At 32.7% G+C, this 24,437-nt stretch overlaps 3 protein-coding genes across 6 annotated transcripts in view; 1 reads left to right on the plus strand and 2 right to left on the minus strand.

The window, feature by feature from the left end:
- LOC145323998 (EH domain-containing protein 1-like) overlaps positions 1 to 24,437 on the minus strand; it is a 303,862-nt gene that overhangs the window by 107,362 nt on the left and 172,063 nt on the right. The gene's annotated exons all lie outside the window — the stretch shown is intronic.
- On the minus strand, positions 6,135 to 7,071 carry LOC145324194 (uncharacterized). Its single transcript, XM_080166817.1, has 2 exons — positions 6,957 to 7,071; positions 6,135 to 6,760 (listed from the first exon to the last, which is right to left on the minus strand). Exon 2 carries the CDS (start codon positions 6,750 to 6,752, stop codon positions 6,231 to 6,233), a length of 522 nt encoding a protein of 173 aa, XP_080022943.1. The 5' UTR covers positions 6,753 to 6,760; positions 6,957 to 7,071; the 3' UTR covers positions 6,135 to 6,230.
- LOC145324443 (uncharacterized) lies at positions 8,710 to 18,224 on the plus strand. Its single transcript, XM_080167030.1, has 7 exons — positions 8,710 to 8,794; positions 10,745 to 10,828; positions 15,035 to 15,079; positions 15,380 to 15,440; positions 15,786 to 15,850; positions 17,167 to 17,217; positions 18,076 to 18,224. The coding sequence occupies exons 1-7, from the start codon at positions 8,710 to 8,712 to the stop codon at positions 18,222 to 18,224; spliced, it is 540 nt and encodes a 179-aa protein (XP_080023156.1).

Here is a 24,437-nt window from a genome sequence, read left to right on the forward strand (position 1 = left end):
TCTATAATTAGGGTCGGTCCGTCCGTACGTTCGTCCGTACGTCCATCCGTAACGGATAGCTTTTTTCGTTAATTTAGGCATGATAGAATTGTCCTATCAATTTTAAATTTTGCATGGTGATTCCTTTAATAGTTAGGTACGATTTAGAAAGCGTAGCAACTCTATAATCATCACCAAAATGTCCGTACGTCCATTTTAAACATAATGATTTTTCTACTTTTTTATCAACAAATTTTTATGTGATCTAATCATCCGATTGATCTGATTTTTGGTATATTGATTCCTGGGACAACAAAGTATAATGTAATAAGCGAAGCAAATCTATAATCAAGTTCTAAAAATGTAAGTATGTCCATAAACATTATCCTGAAACAAGCAGTTTTTCAACAAATTTACTTACAATTTTGCTTTGACTCTTATACATTTATATTATGATTATTCAGTTCTCACACTATACAAGTGTTATTGTCCGTTTGTCCTACCGTTTCAGTGCTTCGCTTTTATGGATGTTGTCATCCTTGTTTAACAACAAATGTTTATGTGATCTAATCATCCGATTGATCTGATTTTTGGTATATTGATTCCTAGGACAACAAAGTAAAATGTTATAAGCATTGCAACTCTAAAATCAAGTTCTAAATATGTAAATATGTCCATAAACATTATCCTGTATAAAGCAGTTTTTCAACAAATTTACTTACAATTTTGCTTCGACTCTTATACATTTATATTCTAATTATTCAGTTCTGACACTATATAAGTGTTCATGTCCGTTTGTCCTACCGTTTCAGTGTTTCGCTTTTATGGATGTTGTCATCCTTGTTTAACAACAAATGTTTATGTGATCTAATCATCCGATTGATCTGATTTTTGGTATATTGATTCCTAGGACAACAAAGTAAAATGTTATAAGCAAAGCAACTCTAAAATCAAGTTCTAAATATGTAAATATGTCCATAAACATTATCCTGTATAAAGCAGTTTTTCAACAAATTTACTTACAATTTTGCTTCGACTCTTATACATTTATATTCTAATTATTCAGTTCTGACACTATATAGGCGTTCATGTCCGTTTGTCCTACCGTTTCAGTGCTTCGCTTTTATGGATGTTGTCATCCTTGTTTTAATACCGTTTCCTATTACATCAAGGTATAATGTTAGAAGCATCACCAAAATTAAGTCCTAAAAATGTAAGTACGTCCTTAAACAGTGTCCTGTATTTTAGCAGTTTTGCCTACAATTTTGTTGACAAATATACATTTATATTCTTCTGCTTATTTAGTTCTGACACTCAAGGGTTTATGTTCGTTTGTCCTACAGTTTCAGAGCTTCTCTTTTATGGATGTTGTCATAATTGTTTTACTGTAGGTCAGGCATTATGTTATAAAACAAAGAATTTCTATTATCAAACTTTATAATATAAGATACAATCTTAAAACCTAATTGGACAACAATTAATTTAGGTTAGGTTAGATTTAGTCATATAAGAATAGGTTTTTTAAAGAGGTACTAGCTAGGAGCACTTAAGTCAAAAATATATCTATTTTTCTCTATGTGTAAACAATATTCCCAGTTTTAAAGAGTTCGATTATCCTTGTTATAATCGAAGCTTTTCCACAATTAAGATTGCTCCGTCTGTCCATTATTGTTCTATCTATTTCAAACTATGCATGTAGAACAGTGGGAAAAGTAGAAAAGGTGTTTTAATTGAAATGAAAAAATCAATCAAAACATTTTTAATTATTAATTTATTACCTATTCTTTTTCAATTAAACTGTCGGTAATTTTGATGAAATAAAATCTTAACTTAGAAAAGCTTAAATTAAAACAATTTTTTAAAAATTTTCTCAACAAGAAATAACGTCAATTTTTCATAAATAAAGAGATGAAAAAAAGGAAATATATGATAAAAAAAACATTATAAGTGACAAAATTAATTGTTTATTATGATACGGAATTCCGGTTATCTACTATTATGCAATTAAATTTTTTATTAAAAATATTAATATGTACTTTATTACCTTTTCATGGAAACAAAGACAAGACTGGGGGCTCTACTTATAGTCAAACAAAAAGGTGGAAATGAACCCACCATCCAATTTATTATTTAATATATACATTACTTACAATTTTATGATAAGAAAAGGTAAAATAGATAATTTTGAAAGCGAAGCCATTCTATAATTGGGATAAGTCCCTCCTTACGTCTGTATGTCAGTTTGTACGTTTGTACTTTTGTACGTTACAAGCAGCTCTTATTGTTAATCTAGACATTTTAAAATTTCCTATTAATTTATTTTTTTCAATATCTAAGCGATTTTTGTATTTGTAGATTAAAACTTTAATAGGTTTTTTTTGGCTATTTTTATATTTTTCACATTTCCCGATTGTATCCTTTGTGGTCTGATTTTCAAAACTTCAGTACATAAGGGTATTAAAATTGAATTTTCCATCATTGTAAGGTATCTGTAGATGAAAGGGCAAGTAACTTTTTTTTATTTCACATATTTCTTCATTTCTTGATAATAATAACCCTTTGTTCTTATCATCCTTAACCCTTAAAAGTAAGGCCCCCTGCTGCGCCTATTAGTCGGGGTTGGGGGGGGGGGTGGTGCAACGCCTCCACCCTTATTATCTCAGCTCCTATTAGAGCTAGAAAGCTAAAAAAAATTGTGCATGTTCCCTGTTTAATAATAAATTTCCAACTAAAAGTGAATCAAAGTCAATTTTAGCTTCCTTCACCCTTTTATTTAACAACCTTTGTTTTTAGGTCCTTTTTTACTAAACAATTTTAAAAGGCTGTCATTTTCTAAATTTTGAAGCTAGAAAACTATTTTTTTTTCAGAAAATGTTTATCTTTATGTAAATTTTGTATTAGAAATCTCAAAACATAAATTTTGGCGGGCACAGCTGTACTTGGCAGGTAAACTACGGCAGATCTTAATAAAATTTTATTATGTTATTGAATGCCCCCCCCCCCTTCAGTTTTTCTATGTGTACAAGATTGGAAACCATAAATAAGTGACTTATAACATATGGATATAACATATAACAGAGACTTTAAGAATTTACCTTACAAAGATACTAGATATTCTCTTTTATTAAATCCTTATATGAATTATAAATATAACTAAGATAAACATTTTCTTAAATATTTGCTTTTCTACCTTCAAAAATAAAAAAATACTTTGACTGACTTATAGTCTAAATTCATTATCAAACAGTGGACTTGCATAAATTATTTTAGGACTCTAGCTCTGAAAGGAGCTGAAATAAAAGCAAGGGTGTTCAAGCCAACCCCCCCCCCCTTCCTACAGATTAAGGTCTGAAAAGAGGCCCGACTGTTAACCCTTAACAGTCAGGGGGGGGGGGGGCGTTGAATGCCCCCCCTCTCCAGTTTTTTCTATCCTATTTTCTGTGTGAGAAAGATAAAGAGCCCAAACTGCGTGACTTTTATAAGTATGGGTATGACACATAACTGAACTTTTTGAATATCTCAATCCTGGCGGGCACAGGATGCCAGCAAACCTGGAAATTTCATCCAGGTAAAGAGCAAATAATGTTTTGTGACTTAAACAAAGCATTTTATCTTACCAAAATACTGAATTATCCTCTAGTAGTACATCCTCAGATGAAATACTGGTGTTCAAGTCAATTTTAGGTCCCAGATATGATCCTTCAGGTCCTGATCCTCCAGGTCTCCAGAAATCTTTAAAAGACTCCTGTAACCGCAATTTTTGACTTAAATTGCTTTTCTTACATGTCTACATAACGTATTAAAATTTCATAAAGATCCGCCAACATTTTCCGCCGACTGCCGACTGCGGCGGCTTGCAGCTACCAAGTACAGCTGCGGCCGCTAGAATTTAAGTTTTGATATTTCTAATATAAAATTTACATAAAGATAAACATTTTCTGCAAAAAAATTGTTCTTCTTGCTTCAAAAATAAGAAAATTACAGCTGTTTATTTTTTTAAGTAGAAAAGGACTTAAAAACTAAGGTTGTTGAATAAAAGGGTGAAGGAAGCGAAAATTGACTTTGATTCACTTAAGGTCGGAAATTCATTATCAAACAGGGGACCTGCAGAAATTTTTTTAGCCCTCTAGCTCTAATAGGAAATGAGATAATAGAGGGGGGCGTTGAACGCCCCCCCCCTCTCCCCAACCGATAAAGGTGGGGCAATTGGCCTGACTGTTTTGGGTTAAAGGTAAAGCTAAAGTACAATTTATTTCACAAAATTATTTTTATTTAATTTAAATTTTATATCAAAAATTTCAAAATAAAAAAATTATGCAGCAATAGTTATAACCCTCTATCTTTCACACAAATGAAAATTACCCTCCTCCAAAAATAACCATTAAGGGTTAAAGAATTAAGTTTATCTATGTACACATGTACATGGTAAAAAACAATTTAATAAACAAAACATAAACTATTTTAAGGTTGTTGCTATGCTTTTAAAGTTGTACCTGTTACAGTAATCATAATACAAAGTTTTAAATCAATAGGACAATTTTAACATGAATATGTTAATAAGCAATACGTCAAGTAAGGACGTACAGACCTACTGCTGGGCGTACATGCTCTAATCATAAAGAAAATACGCTTTTATAGAATCATAATACAATCATAAAATCATAAAAAATGTTGTCAAGAAGAAAAAATTTGCATTTTATAATGAACGTCTGGAATTTCTGGTTGACTCTTTATATCGTACAGGCACCCTACTACTAAGTTGGAAATCAATAAGACAACTCTAAAATTCCTAATGACAATAAAAGCTATCTGTTATAAACAGATCAACCAACGGACTATTTATAAGCTTTTTTTATTTACACAAGTATCATAAAAATGTTATTAAAAAGTGTACATGGACGCAAGGATTTTTTATTAACAATTAGCGATCATTGTTACCAACAGAAAGGCGGACCAACCTCAACTATACAAAAGCTACACTTTTAATGATTATAGAAAAGCTTTCTTTTAAAAAAAGTTGATTAATTTAATTCATTGAAAATGTCGCACATTACTGAGTTTGCGTTTTTTGAGATAGACCAAATTACATTCAGGACCCTTTTAGACTCCACCCCTCTAACTTTGTTTTATTTGTGGTTCACCTATTGATAAAAAGGATTCTGCCGATTTAATTGCGACATCAATTAAGTGTTGACGTCTGTTTCATACTGTTTTATTGAAAAAAAAATTGCAAAGATAATAAAAATAAAAAAATACATAAAGTAACAGAATGTCTAGCAAATGATCTTACTAAATGCTGAGCCGATATGTTTTTCTTTATAGTGAAGGTTCCTTTTGGTTTATAATTGTTTTGGACACTTCCAAAAAGAAATCACTTTCCTATCACTCAAGTGCCTTTAGTGGCGTAGCGGTAGTAGGATAAATTAGGACTCTTAAGTATTAAAAATACATCTCTTATTCAAGATCAGCGTTCTAATCTTTTAGATTAATTTATCTTTACTAGTAAACAACAAATTTATACTATTCATGTAAGAAGTTGCTATAAGCCAAGATAATGAATATTTTGCAATCCAGAAGAATGAAAAATATAAATTTTGTCCTTTTTGTTCAGAAATATGTTTTAATGATGTTAATCTAAGATGCTAAGTTAATGCACCCTGAGAAATTTAATGATTTATAGCTATTGCGTTGCACAGCTTTTTTATAATTAGTGTATGTATGTCCTTAGTTAAAGTTATAAAATCTTTTTTTTTCTTCAGAAAAAAAGGATTTTAACAGTTGAAAAATATAAATGACCATGTATATTAATTGGCCCGTTAAAGCATACTAAACAGCTACCTGCACAATGATACACAAAGGGGGTGTAAACCCTTTCATTTTTTATGGGGGGGGGGGGGGAGATGGGGTGTCGACACTCCCTTTCGGCGCACCACTGAGCTACATAAAACATAGCTTGTTATTACTGCGCTACTATTGGATGTAATTGTACTTGTCAAAATTAATTGGTCGACAGATAGAAATTACAAAATTTTAGACAAAATATCAAATATAAGAAAGATAAGATATTATAATTTATGTCTTTTAATTGGATCTGTAAAAACATTACGAGTCAAGGTGAAATTCATTGGCTTGGATAACATCTTAACAAGAATATATTATGATAAAAATCTTTAACAATTAAAATTCTATTTTCAAACATTATTAAAAATATTAAAATCATATAAAATTTTGTTACAAATCACGATAATGACTTAACGTCTAGCAACTAAAATAAAGATTGCATAAAAAAGCGCAGCAATAAGGGCAGAGAACACCATAACTCCAGACAGAACTGTACAGAACAGGTAAACGTTTCTGGCACAATAGGTTTCTGGCATCGGATCTGCAGCATTTCCTCTGTCGTAGTTCACTCCTGGAAACAGGGTCATCAGATAGATGAAGAATCCGAAAAACATGAGGACTTGAACTATCACAAGGATACGATTCTGCACGACAAACAACCACAGCATGGAGTGCTCCTGTTTGGTTAGTCTCTTGTCCACCCAAGCATCGTGCATCAGGCACTGGGAGGTCAAGCTTACGATTGATATAAAGATGGACAGGCCGCCAATAATCAAGGCAATCAGCGGGATTTGGTAGGCACAGGTTTGGTCGTTGGTAAAGTATAAAAGAACCAATGACGACGCCAGCGGAAAGGGTAGGGCAGGTATGAATATTTTGCTGGACACCAAATTTGGGTCATTGTAGATCCCGTCTTCATTGTATTTATTCATCTTGTAGCCTAAAATATTTTTAAAAAAATACAAAATCATGTTTCTTTTCATTTACAAACTATACAAATGTTAATATGGATGAGCAATTTAAAGAAATCATATTAAGTGATTTATAAACAAAAATGTACTATTAATTTGATATTGCTGCGCTACTTATAAACATAACTGCCCTTGTAACTTGAAAATGATAAATCAAAATCTTACCTATATTATCCAAACAAGTGTTGATAGAAAAGTGATTATTACCACTTGTTTTCGAAGATTTCTTACAAAAATTGTCGAAGATTTTTTTTATAGAAATTAATCATTTCATTTTGAAAGATTAATGTTCCAAGCACTTTTTATAACTAATTTAGGAATTAACTGTAATAAAAATAACCATTAGAAACGCAGCAATAAAAGCAAAATATGTTAGATAAAAATAACAGTAAGAAATGAACGATGTTTAGGTTAAATAATAAGTTCTAAAGATCAACTATTTTTCGGTAAAAAATAGGGAAGGCATTGTAAATTTTAGTAGATTCGACGGTCTATGTACTAACATAATTATAGAGTAGCTGTGCTGCTAACACGACATTAAAAAATTTTCAAGGGTCCACAAAACCGCAACAATTAATAAAATTGTAAGAAATAAGTTGTAACAAGAACAATAACATTAGTTAAAAGTTAATCTATTAATGAATATTTATGCTTTTTAACATTTAAAAGCAAACAAAATTATTTATTCAGAGCTTTAGGAAGAGTTTACACACAATAAGAATTTACTAAAAGGACCAAATTGGGACATAAAAAACAATCATTATAGAGAATCTATGCTACAATAACACTAAATAGTTGAAACTTGACATTGTGTTAAAATTTTCTATTTGATTACAATGTTCCAAAGTCATTGTTGTTAACTAGTGTCGTAATATTATACAACAGGTGGGGGGAAATAGATAAATAGCTACTTAGATAATAAGATAAACAAGGATGACAACATCCATAAAAGCAAATCAAGAAATGGAAGGACAAACGAACATTAACACTTTTAAAGTGTCACAACTGAATAAGGAGAATATTAATTAAATAAAATTGTAAGTAAATTTGTTGCAAAACTGCTTATATACATGATACTGTTTAAGGACATACTTACATTTTAGGGCTTGATTGTAGAGATTCTTCTCTTATTACATTGTACTTTGTTGTAATAGGATTCAGTAAACAAAAAATCGGATGAATCGGATATTTTTATTATACAAAAATTTGTTTTAAAAAGTAAAAAAGTCAGCATGTTTTAAATGGACATACGGCTTTTCTGGTAACAATTATAGAGTTGCTGCGCTTTCTTAGTCGTACCTAACTGTTATAGGAATCATCATGCAAAGTTTGAAATCGATGGGACATTTCAAACCAATTAACAAAAATAGCTAACCGTTAGGGAGGGACCATGATTTCAGAAAAGCTTCGTTTTTTAAATTTTAAGATAGAAAAACATTTTTTTCTTTTCAGAATTTAAAATGACAGATAAACTAACAGAATTGGCTGTTTCAGCCCGTCAATTTTACCAGGAATTGTGATCATACATTTTTTGTCAATAGTCAAGATTATCATATATAGATTATGATTTTTAAAAATTCCTTGCCTTGTCTTCCTTTCAGGGATGCTTCAAGTAGGTCCCAGGCTCAATTTAGGCTAATTTATTTTGAGATTTAAATCATAAGATTGTTTTCATCTATTTCCTTATTTCTATTACTACCACTTTGCATAGAGCCCTTTACGGATTTTAAAAAGAAAAAGGCGATACACAGACGATTTTAAACCAAAATAAGTAATTTCTAATGTAGCTGTGTGCCCTAGGAAAATAGGGATAGATGTCACTGCTTTTGGCCTACCTATTCTATTGACGTCATAGACAGCTACATTTATAATATACATTGATATTAAGTTGAAAAAGGATATATTATTATGATCACATATGACATCCCAGGACAGCTACGGCGGGTATGTGGAGTGTTGTGAAGAAGTTGTTGATCCACTCATTCTATTTGGTGTCATTGCAGGTACATAGATAGATAGATTGACAGATAGATATATAGATAGATTGACAGATAGATAGATAGATAGATAGATAGATAGATAGATAGATAGATAGATAGATAGATAGATAGATAGATAGATAGATAGATAGATAGATAGATAGATATATAGATAGATAGATAGATAGATAAATAGATAGATAGATAGATAGATAGATAGATAGATAGATAGATAGATAGATAGATAGATAGATAGATAGATAGATAGATAGATAGATAGATAGATAGATAGATAGATAGATAGATAGATAGATAGATAGATAGATAGATAGATAGATAGATAGATAGATAGATAGATAGATAGATAGATAGATAGATAGATAGATAGATAGATAGATAGATAGATAGATAGATAGATAGATAGATAGATAGATAGATAGATAGATAGATAGATAGATAGATAGATAGATAGATAGATAGATAGATAGATAGATAGATAGATAGATAGATAGATAGATAGATAGATAGATAGATAGATAGATAGATAGATAGATAGATAGATAGATAGATAGATAGATAGATAGATAGATAGATAGATAGATAGATAGATAGATAGATAGATAGATAGATAGATAGATAGATAGATAGATAGATAGATAGATAGATAGATAGATAGATAGATAGATAGATAGATAGATAGATAGATAGATAGATAGATAGATAGATAGATAGATAGATAGATAGATAGATAGATAGATAGATAGATAGATAGATAGATAGATAGATAGATAGATAGATAGATAGATAGATTGACAGATAGATAGATAGATAGATAGATAGATAGATAGATACATACATACATAAATAGATAGATAGATAGATACATATATATATACACAAATTGATAGATAGATAGAAAATTTCTTTTATGAGAGACTTTAACAGTTAGGGAGTTGAATATATTTTTATAGAAGCAGAAATATAATCTATGATTACGATTTTGACCCTCTAAAAAACATAATCTTCCATTCCACTTTCCCCTCTCTTGGTGATGATATCATGAACGCCGATACGACTTTTGAAATAGAGGCGAAACTGGAATGGTACATTTATGTTTACATATCAGTGTATTCATAAACATTGATATCCTTATTTAAATCAACATAATAGTAATGGTATATTTTGGTTATTATTTTTATTTTACATAAAAATTTCTAAATTATAAATAGTATTTTATACATTCCTACGATTAACATAATTTAAAAATAGTATGTATGATTTCAATTATGTCAATGTTAAAAGTGTAAAACACCATTCCAGTTTCGCCTCTCTTGAAAGTGGAATGGAACATTTCAAGAATCGTATCGGCATTGATGATATCATCACCAAGAGAGGCAAAATTGGAATAGTAGATTACGTTTTTTAGAGATAGTCAAACAGCTGATTACTTTGAATGTAAAGGGACAAAGACGCTCAAAAAATCAGCAAGTGACGTCATAAAAATGAGAAATTATCCATCTCTTTTTCATTATTTTTCTTTCCCACTCCACCTCTCCTCATCCCTCATTTTTGTGACGTCAGAATATTTTTTGAGCGACTTTGTAACCTCTCCTTTTACCAAATAGTCATAACCAACTATTTTCAAATAATTTAATTTTAATATTTTAAGATATGCTTACATTTCATTATAAACTTGTATGTATGAACCTTTAAAATTGTGCAAGGAATTACCATTATAACAATTAATTCTTGTCAGCTGAATGTCATTTTTAAAAGTAATTAAAATATACACTTATTCTAATATTGTTTAGTTTATTTGCATCCTAGATAATAAAATAAACATTAACACAAGCTTTTTATTTTGAGGGGGATAAAATAAGGGGATTAAAAGTTTGAGGGGGGTAAACAGTCCTTAACCTCAACAATGGGACGTCAATGACTAGGATGCCAAGTTTTTTATGATATCTTTTTAAGGTATTGCTGGTCTGACCTACTTTTTAAGAGCACAAATTCTTAGATTTATTAAAACTGGAAGCGGAAGAAGATCATTTGATTCAGGTTAGATAGATAAATATATAGATAGATAGATTAGCTACTCAATAAACACAATTTGTCCGTCTGTCTGTCCATTCACACATCCGCGAAAAGGATTAAAATCAGGGATCTGAAGGGATAAGACAATAGCCGATAAATTGATGTACAAAAAATGATCAACAAAAAAAACAGTTTCTGTAGATTACAATTAGTGGTTAAATCGTTGGGACACTCAACTTAATATGATAAAAAATAAAAATTAAACATTATATCCCAAAGTTGTTATGCAAACGAATAAGAAAATGTTAATAAAAATGATTGGGGACTAGAGTAACAAACGACCCAATATACCCACCCTCCATGGTTCTAGAGTATGTATAAATTGAAAGAATGGCGTGTACAGAAGGTTTAGGGAAGGTGACAGGTTTACAATTTCTAGAGGATGCTTTGCTTCGGCCATTAACAGGTTTTAGGCTATATTGTAGCGTGAGGAGGCGAAAAAGGCAGTCATGTGAGATATTTTTTCCCCTAACAAAATAATATAAATAATTCTGAAACTTTTTCACTTCATTGACCGCTTGATTGAAAAAAAATGCTATTTTTAATAGTAATTTTGTCAATTGTAAACTCTAATTTGTTAAAAATTATGAAACCACTTAGGAAATCACAGACCAATTAATTATTGATTCAATTTAAATAAGTCAAATTGCACTTTTAAATATATCAGGGGAAATTGTATTAATTATCATACAAAACAAGACATTTGAAAAATTTAAGCTATTATTAGCGGCTATGCCCCTTAAAAGGGGCACGTGAATGAAGGATGAATGTTGAATTTTCCAAGGGGAAATTTATTTTTCTAGGGGTTGTTTATCTTGCAAAAGTAGAGGTGCTCTATCCCCATATTTATTAACCACTCCTGGACCTATAAAAATATTAATTGTAAAGAAGAACAATATCATTTCAGTTGTTTGCAAGATTCTTTGCTGCAGAACTACTGTTCAATAAATAATGTTTAGTATAAAATCGCCGTGTTATTTTGTATTTCTTTTCATCTGATTTGTTGAGCTTATCTTTAATGGATGTTGTCATCCTTGTAAAGTAAAATCTATTTTGAAAAGACAAAACACAATGAATCCTCCTATAATTGGTGAAAGTAGATTTTAAATAACTGTTTTTTTTATAGCAAAGCTACTCTAAAAATCCCTCCTTTCGATGATTCGATGATTCGTCTGTTATATTCTTTATATAAAGGAACTGTATGTCTGTGTGTTTGTGTGACTGTTTGTACCAAAGGATCTCGCTAACCGCTGAACCGATCGGGTTCTTCTTAACAGGGTAGCTTTTCATAGGACCTAGAAAGGTGTATAACTATTTTCTTGGGGGTTGGACACCCCCAACCCCTAGAAAGTGAAAAATACCCCCCCCCCTCCAAAAAAAATAAAATAATTTTTTTAACTAAAATTCAAAATGAGTAATATCAATAATTACTGAACCGGTTTGGTTCTCTAAATTACCCCGTGTTGGTTTTATGCCATTTTATTTTCAGATTTAAGACTTGGGATGGTTTTAACTCATTTTTCAAGCCCTTCTCGATTCTCTGTCACTTTGAATACAAAGCCCTTGGGCTCCAGGGGCAAATCCGCTAGTAATTAATAAAATTATTTTAAAAAGTTTCTGAAATTTCTTGTGATAATTTCCATGACAACATTAAATATTGTTGTGTTGTTAAAGACTACAATTTTAATACTCTTTGATTGCTTTTTAGCAGCTTTTACATTTTAATATGATGAAATTTTAAATAATGAATTAATATACTTGGTGAAAGTAAATTCCAATTGCTACTGTTTATCAGTAACTGGGGTAAAAGTATAGATACATTCACTTTAATCTTAATCCATTGGTGCTTTACCTTAAATTGACTATAGAACACTCAACCCTCCCCCTATTTTTTTTTTATCTCAGTTACTTGGATAGGAAAATTTTAATCATAATCAATGAGTGCTTTCCATTAAAACGCTACTAATACCCCCCCCCCTGTATTTTTTTTCTAAAAAATGAAATTAAGGGGGGGAGGGAGATTTCTTTCTGTGTCTATCCTCTTCGGAGCTACCATTACCTAATGTAATAGAACCTAACACGATCTATTGTAATAATCAAACAAGAGATTAACTTCTTCCTCCTTATTTTCAATTCATTTTCTTAAATAAGTGGGGGGGGGGGGGGGGGAGGGGTGTGCAGTTATTCATATCTTAGATTCTTGAAGAATAGTACAATCAAAATTCAAAGTTGTGTATTTTCCCATTTGCGGACAACTGGCTATAAAACCATATGATATGATTTAATATATTTGCTTGAGAATATATATTACAAAAAGAGTTTTTTTTTATATATTTTTCACTCACTTTGTCCGTGGTAGACACTACCAATTCATAACAGTTATGTAGAGTTTCTAAATTTAAATCATAAAACAAGATATTTACAAAGAGAGGTGGTGAAAGTCTGTCTGTAACTTGGCTCTATCCAATTTTTTGCAATGATAGCACTAACTCCTTACCCGTTTATAACTAAAATGATAATAGCCTAAATCAAAGTAGTGTAGTAGGTACGGACGCAGGGATCTAAAGGGAAATAAATTGATATATATCCCCAATGATGATAAACAAAATTACCCCTTCTGTAGATTAAAATTAGTGTTTGAAACATTTAAACACTGTATAAACCAATCAATCAAAATTCACCAAAATAAGAATAAGCTATTATAAAACTTTGGGTACTAGTGTAATAAACTGACCATTGTCCTATCTCTCTCTGGTATTGAACAAATTTTATGGAATATATGAAGGATCCTGCCCCCCCTCTTCCCCCCCCCCCCCCCCAACACTAAATTAGATGTCCAATTATTGCCAATTTACCCCTTACTTAGGTTCAATTAATTTTGTCCAATTTTGAGATGATTTGAGATGCGAAGTCACACTATATTTCATGTTGTATTATAACTGCTGTTTTTATTAAAATGCAGATGTTATGACTGTTAAAGAAAAGAGAGAAGGAAAAATTGGCTCTTTAATACACTACTCCCCAAAGTTTTATAATAACATTTTCTTATTAGTTGGTTTAACAACTTTGGGGACCTTAATGAAATTTGATTGGTTGATTCAATTAAGTTGAGTGTTCCAACGTTACATTCACTTATTTTTATCTACAAAAGGGGTAATTTTGTGTATCATCATTGAGGATGTACGTCAATTTATCGGCCATTGTCTTATCCCCTTAGATTCCTGGTATAAAAAAGATTGGAAGGCTCTGTAAAACAATCTTTCCACCCCACCCCAAATTCAAAGTAGCATTTTGAATATTTTCATAAAACATACCAGAACTTACCCCTAACCAAAATATGGACTTTTTTTAAAAGCGAAGCTTTTCTATAATTAGGGTCGGTCAGTCCGTCCGTCCGTCAGTCAGTCAGTCCAAAACGGATAGTTTTTTTCGTTAATTTAGGTATGTTAGAATTGTCCTATCGATTTCAAACTTTGCATGATGATTACTGTAGTATTTAGGCACGATTTAGAAAGCGTAGTCACTCTATAATCATTACCAGAATGTCTGTACGTCCATTTTCAACATGTTGATTTTTCACTTTTTTAACAACAAATTTTTATTAGGGTTGGGCCGGATACTTTTTTGGCCGGATACTGGATACCGGATATCCGGCTGATTTATAATGCCGGATATCCGGTTTCGGCCGGATATCTGGCCAACGTTCGATATCCGGCAATTTACCGGATATCCGGCCGAATAACCGGATATTCGACGTCAAAAATCAGCTGGATATCATGTAACCGGATAGTTTTAATATCCGGTTACATGATATCCGGCTGATTTTTGATATCCGGCCCAACCCTAATTTTTATATGATCTAATTATCCGATGGATCTGATTATTGGTATACTGATTCCTGGGACAACAAAGTACAATATTATAAGCGAAACAACTCTATAATCAAGTCCTAAAAATGCAAGTATGTCCTTAATAATTATCCTGCATCAAGCAATTTTTCAACAAATTTACTTTAAATTTTGCTTCGACTCTTATACATTTATATTCTGATTATTCAGTTCTGACACTATACAAGTGTTAATGTCCGTTTGTCCTACAGTTCCAGAGCTTCGCTTTTATGGATGTTGTCATCCTTGTTTCTTTGAAAACATTGATCATTGAATATTTTAGAAGCGGAAGATGAATTTCTAGAGAAACTACACAATGCTCAAATAGGTAAGCTATCAAAATTTGTTAATAAAGCTTTTTATAGTGTCTATAAAAAAAATGACTGGCCTACCATTGGTCAATTAAAATGTATACTGGCTTGTCAATGGTAATATAGTGTATGTGTTGGCCTAGTCATTGGTCATTGGTATTGTATGACGTCATTTTTTAGGCACTATAAAAAAGCTTCTTTGTAAGCTTGTAATTATAATCTAATCATAATAATAATAAAGAACAGACATACGGACAATATCTACTAAAATATAAAGTTGTTTTGCTACCAAAAATAATTTTCTGTAATTTTTTCAGTTATGGAATCTTTGGCTTCATTCGCTGGTTTGTTACAGACAGAGGAGGAGATAAAAGACAGGTATCCCTTTTTCATTTGAGGGGGGGGGAAGGGCGGTGGGATGTATGTAAATTTGTTACTTTGTACCTATTTATTATTTTTTTTGGGGGGTGGGGGGGGGGTGGGGGCGGAGTTGTATTAAACTTTATATTTTAAAGATATAAAAAATTGTACGAAACCTTCCTAAATATAAACCCTAATGACAATGTTTTACACTAGGGAATGGGAGAAATAGAGGTTGGTAAAATGAACCCCTAGATAAACTTTACTTTTCCAAATTATGGAAACCGACAAATTTTTTTATGCGGCGTTATGTTCGTAAGCATAACTTTGAAAAACTTGGTTATATAATAATATATGTTTTAGAGAGTTGAACGAGTCTTTGAATGAAATTGACGATAACAGCTCTATGAAGTGCTATGTTTCTACAGGTATGCATTAAAAGGATAACAATCAAAGTAAAATAAAAGAGGGGGCACGAGCTAATGTAATTAACTCTACCTGATATCAAATTTCATTTGGGTCTTTGAATATCAGCCAATAGCGTCAAAAAGATAAACAAAGCCTACAAACTACCAGAAAACAATTTGCCAGTGGACGTAAAAGGTCCCCACAGGTATTTGTCTGGGATATACCTCTATACCTATACATTTATTGGATAATGCATATAAGCAACCAGACAGACCAACAGACATAAACAATTAAACAGGCAATAAGATTCCAGGGCTCGGCAGATGCACATGTTTAGTGGGGCTTTGCGTTTCTTAAATGTATCAACTTCAGATACAATCTCCCAAAATGAAGATTTAGATTTTTTCAAAATATTATGACTGACAACAGATCTAAAGTATAGATGTAAATACAGATAACTACCTCCCTCCCTTTGTCATTGACTCGCTGCCAAGCCCTGCAGATGACGTGAATTAGTTTATCCTCAACAAATAAATGCACAAAAATCAATCAAAGTGAAATGTGTTTTAATTAGCTGACAAGTCAAGATTGAAGAATTATTATTTTTCGCATCGTATTATAAACTAAACAGCTTTCCGCGGATATAGAATGTAAAATTATAGGATTAAAACCAGTTTTTTGGCCCCGAGGTGCCGAAGGCACGGACTAAAAAATTGGTTTTAATCTCATGGTTGTACATTTTTATATTCGTAGAAAGCTAGATATAATACGATGCTAGACATAGTTTTTTCGTATGGATTAAAAAAGCGGTTCTTTTCCACCAAATTCGAATGAATACGAGAAAGATAATTAGATACCTAATGAATTAATGATAGATAAAATATCAACTTACCATTTGATGTGCTTTGCTTAGGCTAATTTAGCAAAAGATAAGCCAGTAAATAAACAATGATAAATATTTCCATAACGCAATGGGTCACCCGTGGGTCAATGGATGATAAATTGGTATATATCCTAATGACAAAATTACATCACCCCTCTGTAGATTTAAACTAGTAGTTGAAAAGTGATGACATAAATAGTCGGGAACCAACCAATAAAACTGAATTCTGCCAATTTTCAATTTTGGTTTTAAAAAAGAAAAAGTCAAAAAGAGGGTGATTTCTCTTTTGAGGGTTACGTTCCTTCCCCCAAACTAGTTATAAACCTTTCCTTGGCTTATGTGAAGCTACGTTTAAAAGAAGAACCATATCGGACAGCTTTTTGCGACATCCTTTGTTACAGACAGACAGACAGACGTCGTGTTTTTTTAATTAAGGATCTAATTTTTTATTAGGTTTATGTTTGTTTGAGTCACTGCAGGTCAGCTTAAAGAGCAAAACTTCAGGTAAATTAAAATAACACCAGAGTATTCACTCAAAATAATGCCTTTTTGATTGTTTGTTTACTATTTTCCAATTTAGATTATATTGGGTACTAACTCTACTTGTAGATCAGAAGAAAAATTCTTAAATCCTCCCCCTCCAACCCCACTATTTTTTTTAAATAAGGAAGGTGGTACAACAGACACTTTGGGGTTAAGCACCACCTAATCTTTTAAATTTCTATTTTAAATTCAAAAAAAGTTTATTAAATAGATTGATAGAAATGGAGAACAGAATGGCTACCTTTTTTTAGTTTTTGAGATGCTGTGTGACCCTACATTACACGTTTTATTGTACTCACAAACAGACTAACATCCAGTTACTTTAGTATAATTACAACCAGAGATCTCATGGGTTAAGATCAATTGATCCACAATGATTACGAAGCAAATTTATTCTATTTTTGATAAAAAATTATTGGTGGAAAAGTTAAGACAATGCTAGGTTAAACCAACCAATCAAGAATAAATAAAGAATTGAAAGTTTTTAAAGCAATAATTGAACGTGTTTTTAAAGCTTTGGATGATAACAGGGGCTGCTATCAGCCAATTCATTCCAAATGAAATTGCCGCAAAATTTAATATTTTGTTTTGGTAAAGTTGGCGTATAACTTGTTTTTATGTAACTGAAGGGGAGTGGGTAAGAATGGGGGACAAACAAGAGATGGGGGTTGTGAGGAATTGTTTGTCAGAATCACATTCCGTTTTCCCTGGGTAATAGTATAATTATTGGTCCAATGTCACCTCCAAAAAAATCCATTACTAGGACAAATCAACAATCGCTCTTTAGAGCTTAAATTTAAATTTAAATTATATGTTCAGAAACAGACTTGCTATGGACTACTCTAGAGGGGGCCGTGGAGTATGTAGTGACAAGGGACATCTCCACCACCTGGCCCAAGCTCAAGAAGTACGAGGCCGTGGGCTCCATAGCTGCCTGTGTCAACAACCACTACAAGTGTGGTGCTTAGTTAATTTTGCGCACCAAAAGTTCACATTTCGCGCGCTTTTTGAAAACTTGGCCAGAGTTATGAAATTTTCGCGCCAATTTAAAAACATTTTTTGTTTGTTTAAACTTAAGGTTTGTTCAAAAGCTCAACCACTGAAATAATCTTCCTGTTATAGGAATATTTTTAAAAGCGAAGCTTTTTTATAAATGGTTCTGTCCATTCGTCCGCCCGTAAGTCCGTAACTGTTACCCCTCCTCATTAATTTAGGCATTTTAGAATTGTCCTATCGATTTTAAACTTTGCATAATGATTTCTGTGAGAATCAGGTACAATTTAGAAGCAACTAGCAACTCTATAATATTTACCAGAAAGTCGGTACGTCCATTTTATACTTTATATCGGTACTGTATAATCAAATCCTAAAATTGAAATAAGTCCTATTACTGTATTCTATGTGTAGGCAATTTTGCAACATATTCATGTACATTTTTGTTTAGACTTTTTAGTTCTGACACTCTACAAAATTATTGTTCATTTTTCCTCACTCCTTATTTTAGAGCTTCGCTTTATGATGTTGTCATACTTGTTTTTATATAACCAATCATTTTACATTTAGTAACCATTTGCACCAAAAAATCAAAACTGGTAATGTTGTATTTTTATAGTAGTTTTATACCTATCGACAGTGCAATATTTAGTTGTTTTAGCAATTTTGTAAATACCATTTTTTATCTAATAATGCTGCGAAACAGGAACTGATCTACCAATTTTTTTTTACTTTCTGCAAAAAGATGTCTACGATAAAAAAAAATATTATAGATTAAAAAAACTATAAAAGAATTTTAAGCATTTTTATGTATATTTTAGTGGAACACAGTAATAGTGTCTGACTGATTATGACGTAACCAAAAAAAATTAGCCAATGAGAGGCCACTATAAATTTTACCATTGGTCAATAACGGCCTCTCATTGGCTAGTTTTTTTTGTTACGTCATAATCAGTCAGACACTATTACTGTGTTCATTTTAGTGTTCCAATTGCACTCATCTGTTTATAGTACAATTATTTTATAAAATAGAACAATCTATCAATATTTACATCCAAATTTTTTGTGTTTATTTTATGTAGAAATAGAATAAATTTTTTTTTATTTCTTCTTATTATTATTTTAGTCTAAAACTAATAATCTCTAAAACACTGTGTTATTATTTAATTTCCAAACAATTTGTGAATTTATCTATTCTTTTTGTATATTATTTTGTATAATAAATTAATTGTATTTTTTATTTTCACTTTTAGACAGTTTATTTTTTTAAAATCCTATCATCTATAATACAAAGTAGAATGATGCCAGTCTGTCGATCTGTTTGTACCGAAGGATCTCGCTAACCACTGAACCGACCAGGTTCTCATTTACAGGATAGCTTCTCAGGTCCGAAGAAGGTTTATAACTATTTTCTTGGAGGGTGAGACATCCACAATCCACCCAAAAAATGAATAATATCCTCCCCCCCCCCACAAAAAAAGAATTTTCTTTTTAAAACTAAAATTAAAATAGAGGGGTCGACTAACCCCTCCCAAAAAAATCTCCCCCCCCCAAAAAAAAACAATAAATATTCTTTTTAAAATTTTTTTAATCTAAAATAAGAAAAACTATTTTTTGGTGAAGCTCAAGATTTTGATAAATACTGGACTTATTGAGTTTTCCTATGTATGGAAGCTTCACATAGGTCCCTAGCCTATTTTATAACAATTTCTTACCTCTTTAAATACAGAGCTCCTAGATGCTATGTACGCAGACGTTTTCTAAATCATTAAGTTATCGTTAAGACCTTTTAAACCCTTCATAAACCACATGACTTCTTATCGACTGTACTGAGTGTCGTACGACATATAATCAGTGAGGGAGTAGGGGACATTGGGCTGCTTAATACACTAGTCCCCAAAGTTTTATAATAGCGTTTTCTTATTCTTCGGCTCAACTTTTTTGGGGACTTTTATTGAATTTTGATTGGTTGGTTTATTAAGTTTCTTAAGTGTCTAAACGTTTCAATCAAAAATTGTGATCTACCCAATGGGATTTCCTTGTCTGTCTGTCTGTTTGTCTGTTTGTTTGTCTGTCTCTCTGTTTGTTCTGAAGGATCTCGCTAAATGCTGAACTGATCAAGTTCTCCTTTGCAGGGTAGCTTATCATAGGTCCTGGGAAGGTTTATAACTATTTTGGGGAGGGTACCACCACCCTTCCAAAAGAATTAAAAAAACCCGAAATATTTTTAAAAATATTCTTGCTTATGCTTAGAGACTTGAATGCAACATAGACCAATCCTTTCTCAAATTAGATATTTGAAATAAAATAACACATTTAAAGTGCCAATAGAGGCCTATAGGGGCGTAGCCGCTAGTTCTATATATTGTGGTATGTTCGTTGTTTTATTGTCAGATAGCCTAAGGCTTGATTAGAAAGTACAAAATGGCAATCAACCAATCACGGAGAATTCTTGTCCCCTGCCACGCTATAGCAAAGTAAGGATGTAGCCACAATGTCAAAAGATTGTAGATATTATGTCAGCTATGGCCTTTTTTAATATTAATATCGCATAATCGACATATTAAAGCCATACAAAATGCAGAATGCTTTTTTTCGGATACAATATATTATTTGTTGGAAGTTGTACCAGATTTTCATGTTCTATGATAAATTGATGCTTGCAGCTGGCTAAAATAACGATATCCCCCCCTTCCCACAACTTTACCCCATCTTCTCCCTTCCTACTGAATGAACGAACTGACCAATAAATAATATCCATATTAACAAGACAAATTGAGAACAAATGTACTAATCTAAAAAAGAATTAAGAATTGCTATTGTTTTGTTATGCTTGAACAGGGCGAAAAAAAACTAAACACACTAAAATTAAACATTTTATTGTTTTATGTACTTGGTTGGTTTTTGGTTATACATACTGATTTTATGCAGGGAGGGAGGGGACATTCGGATGTTTATTACACTAGTCTTTAATAATAACGTTTTCTTATTCGTTGGGGGTCTTTTGGAGAATTTTGTCTAAACCACTAACTGTAATCAACAGAAGGGGTTATTTTGTGTTTCATCATTGGGGATGTACATCAATTTATTGTCTTTAGAGTTTATGAAAACAGACAAAAAATAATTTCAAGGGATATTGATTGAAAGCTCACAAAATATGTTTAAAAAGGTTCTTCATATTTTGAATATTTCAAAACCTTTAACAACAATGTACACAAATTTTGTTTTCATCGAATTTGTAGATATTTAACTATAAGATGTAACTTCAATAAACGAATGGTATATATTAACAATATAAAATTACATACTTTGTAACAAACAGTTACAGACATAAGAGTAAGGGTAAGCTTTAAAGAACATGTTTTTTGTATTAAAAACAGGGTTTTGAATAATAAACAAAGACCACAATAGTTAGTCTAATTATTATAGAACACATTTTCCGAATTGACTGTTTAAGATTAAAATCATAATATAGCTAAATCAAGCGTTTTAACATAATTCGTAAGTAAAATAGTTACAACATTATAACAGCATGGTTTTAAGTTATATATAAAGATATTCTGTTGTTACTATAAAGTTGAAAACAATTATGGAAACCATGTATCAGGGTGAAATTGTGAATGAGAAACTAGCGCATATGATAATTCCCCTTTAAACAATTACACACGCGACCATGACATACATACTCACACCCCTCCTTAACCAAACTTTAGATTAAAAAAATTTTCCAAACATTTGGACAATTGGGCGTTCAAATAGGACCTAGTGGTAGTTAGAATCAGTTGAGAACAAAATCCTAGCCGTTCCTTCTTGCCAGATATCGCCATTTTAAGATTTTAAGTAAAATTACACTAAAAATCCAAATACAAACTTAAATCTTCTTTCAATTTTTTTGTATAATTTTAGTGAGACAGCCCCAAAACAGATTATCTTTGCTCCTGTGGCCATACTGACTGTCTGGAGTTCTAAACAGAGAGTGCCTTCATGTGGTAACACAAGTAGGGATTCGAACCCATTCCCAAAACTAACAAATGTGGAATAGCTGTGTATTACAGCATGATGGCAGTATTTTTAACACTGATAGATGGATGGCTAGTGAAGGCAAGGCATATCCTAACCAGAAAACCTGATCATTTACCCGCAGGCCCCAGTGGAACACCTTTGAGGTCTGCACCACATGTTTTCTGGGGTGTTGTTCACCTGCTCTTATGGATTGGGCAGATTTAGACCCAATGGTGCCCTCAGACTCCCATGAACCCTGCCATTTGGGCCAAGTTTAGAGTAATGTTACACACCTGGCCCGTGAAATGGGCCGGGAGATGCTCCCCTGCCAAGATCAGCACAGCCGCCACAGAAGGATAGCTACAGGTGGTGGGCCGCATACATTTCTCAAGATGCAAGTTAGCCCCATTCTGATCTTGATCCTCCAGGAGATCATGGTATTGTGCATTTTGAACCATACCCTGAGCCTGGGAGGGTTCTTTTTGATGGATTTGGGGACACAGTTACAGTTTGACAGACCTGAGCTGGTGGTATGGATCAGTTGGGAGAGTAGCCATGGTCGCCCCCACTCACACTAACCAAGTGGCCCCAGCCCTGCCAAGCCTGGGAACTGGGTCTTTCCCACAACCAGCAGCTGAAGGCAAGAAGCGCTCTAGCCGTACAATTAACTGTCTGGCCAGAGCTGCTTTCAAGGGGCCACTGCAAGCCACAGCCCTTGTTCCCATCGAATTCCCTGAGGTCAAGGTGCACCTGAGCTGACAGATGAAACCGTGAAACTGGACAGGGGCTATTCTTAGTTGTACACCCCCAGGACAGAGATGGTGGTCAAGACCAGGCCAAACTTCCAGTGCAGGGGACTACGGGGACCCCAGGTACAAGTTCAACAAGGAGCTGACCCTGCTTATCACAAACAACAGCTAGAGGGTATCCAGAGGGGCATGCATTGCTAGAGCCCAATATACAAATTACCACTGTCGTGCTGTAATAGTTTGATAGTTTCAAACGGTACCTGTGTCCCCAACTCCCTCAGAAAGAACCCTCCCAGGCTCAGGGCATAGTTCAAGATGCATCATCATCATCATCGCCATTTATCTCTTCTTTCCAGAGCATAGGCCACGCACAATGGTTCTCCATTTATCTTTGAATTGGGCCTCAGTAGAGGCTTCACTGAAAGATGAAAAATTCTTTTTACTCAGTTCTTCAAGGAATTCCCTCCTCCAGGTTGTTTTTGGTCTACCTGGTTTCCTTTTTCCTGTGAAGGGGTCCCAAGTCAAGGCTTGATAGGTTAAATCATCATGCCCTTTCCTTAGAGTGTGCCCCAACCATCTCCATTTTCTCTGTTTTATTGTCAGTTTGATGTCTGACATATCACTGCGCTCTAAAAGCTCAGCATTTGTGATCTTGTTTGGCCAAAAGATCTTGTGGATTCTCCTAAGACATTTGTTGACATATGTCTGAAGCTTGGAGACCACTGCTGTGTTTAGGAACCAAGTTTCGGCCCCATACAGCAAAACAGACAGAACATTTGACTTGAAAAGTCTTAACTTGGTCTTTATGGAGATGTTGTTGGAATTCCAAATTTTATTCAAGCTGGCAAAGGCTGTTCTAGATTTGTTAATTCTAGCTTTAACATCTGTCAAAGTGCCTCCAGCTTCATCAATTTTACTTCCAAGATACTCAAAGCAGTTAACATCCTCAAGAATTTGGTTTCCAATAGTTATTGGTTCTTGGGAGTTTGCATTTAATCTGAGTATTTTAGTTTTTGGAACATTTATTTCAAGTCCAACTTTCTTGGAAGTTTCAGCTATCATGTTAGTCCTTCTTTGCATTTGACTTCTATTGCTTGTTAACAAAGCAATATCATCAGCAAAGTCCAGATCTCCCAAATATTTGGGATTGCCAAATAACTGCCAGCGAATGCCATCATTGCTTTCACAGTTCTTCATGATCCAGTCAATGGCAAGGAGGAAAAGGAAGGGAGAGAGAAGGCATCCTTGTCTGACACCTGTTACAATCTCAAAAAAGGTTGATAGTTTACCTTTATACATAACATTTCCACCTCCTTTATGATAGATAGCTTTAATGATATTGATTATCTTTTCTGGAATGCCATAGTGTCGGCAGATTTTCCAGAGTGATTTCCTGTCTAAAGAATCAAATGCTTTTTTGTAGTCAATAAAGTTTAC

Source organism: Acartia tonsa, chromosome 7 (assembly GCF_053477335.1).
Source record: "Acartia tonsa isolate MP-2025a chromosome 7, ASM5347733v1, whole genome shotgun sequence".
Taxonomy (NCBI): domain Eukaryota; kingdom Metazoa; phylum Arthropoda; class Copepoda; order Calanoida; family Acartiidae; genus Acartia; species Acartia tonsa.

Excerpts from the sequence above, each read along its gene's own strand:
- LOC145324194 (XM_080166817.1), bottom strand. The coding sequence starts at position 6,752 with ATGAATAAATACAATGAAGACGGGATCTACAATGACCCAAATTTGGTG.
- LOC145324443 (XM_080167030.1), top strand. The coding sequence starts at position 8,710 with ATGACATCCCAGGACAGCTACGGCGGGTATGTGGAGTGTTGTGAAGAA. Across the intron at positions 15,441-15,785 it reads GAGGAGGAGATAAAAGACAG|AGAGTTGAACGAGTCTTTGA; the intron begins GTATCCCTTTTT and ends TATATGTTTTAG. Across the intron at positions 15,851-17,166 it reads GAAGTGCTATGTTTCTACAG|GTTTATGTTTGTTTGAGTCA; the intron begins GTATGCATTAAA and ends ATTTTTTATTAG.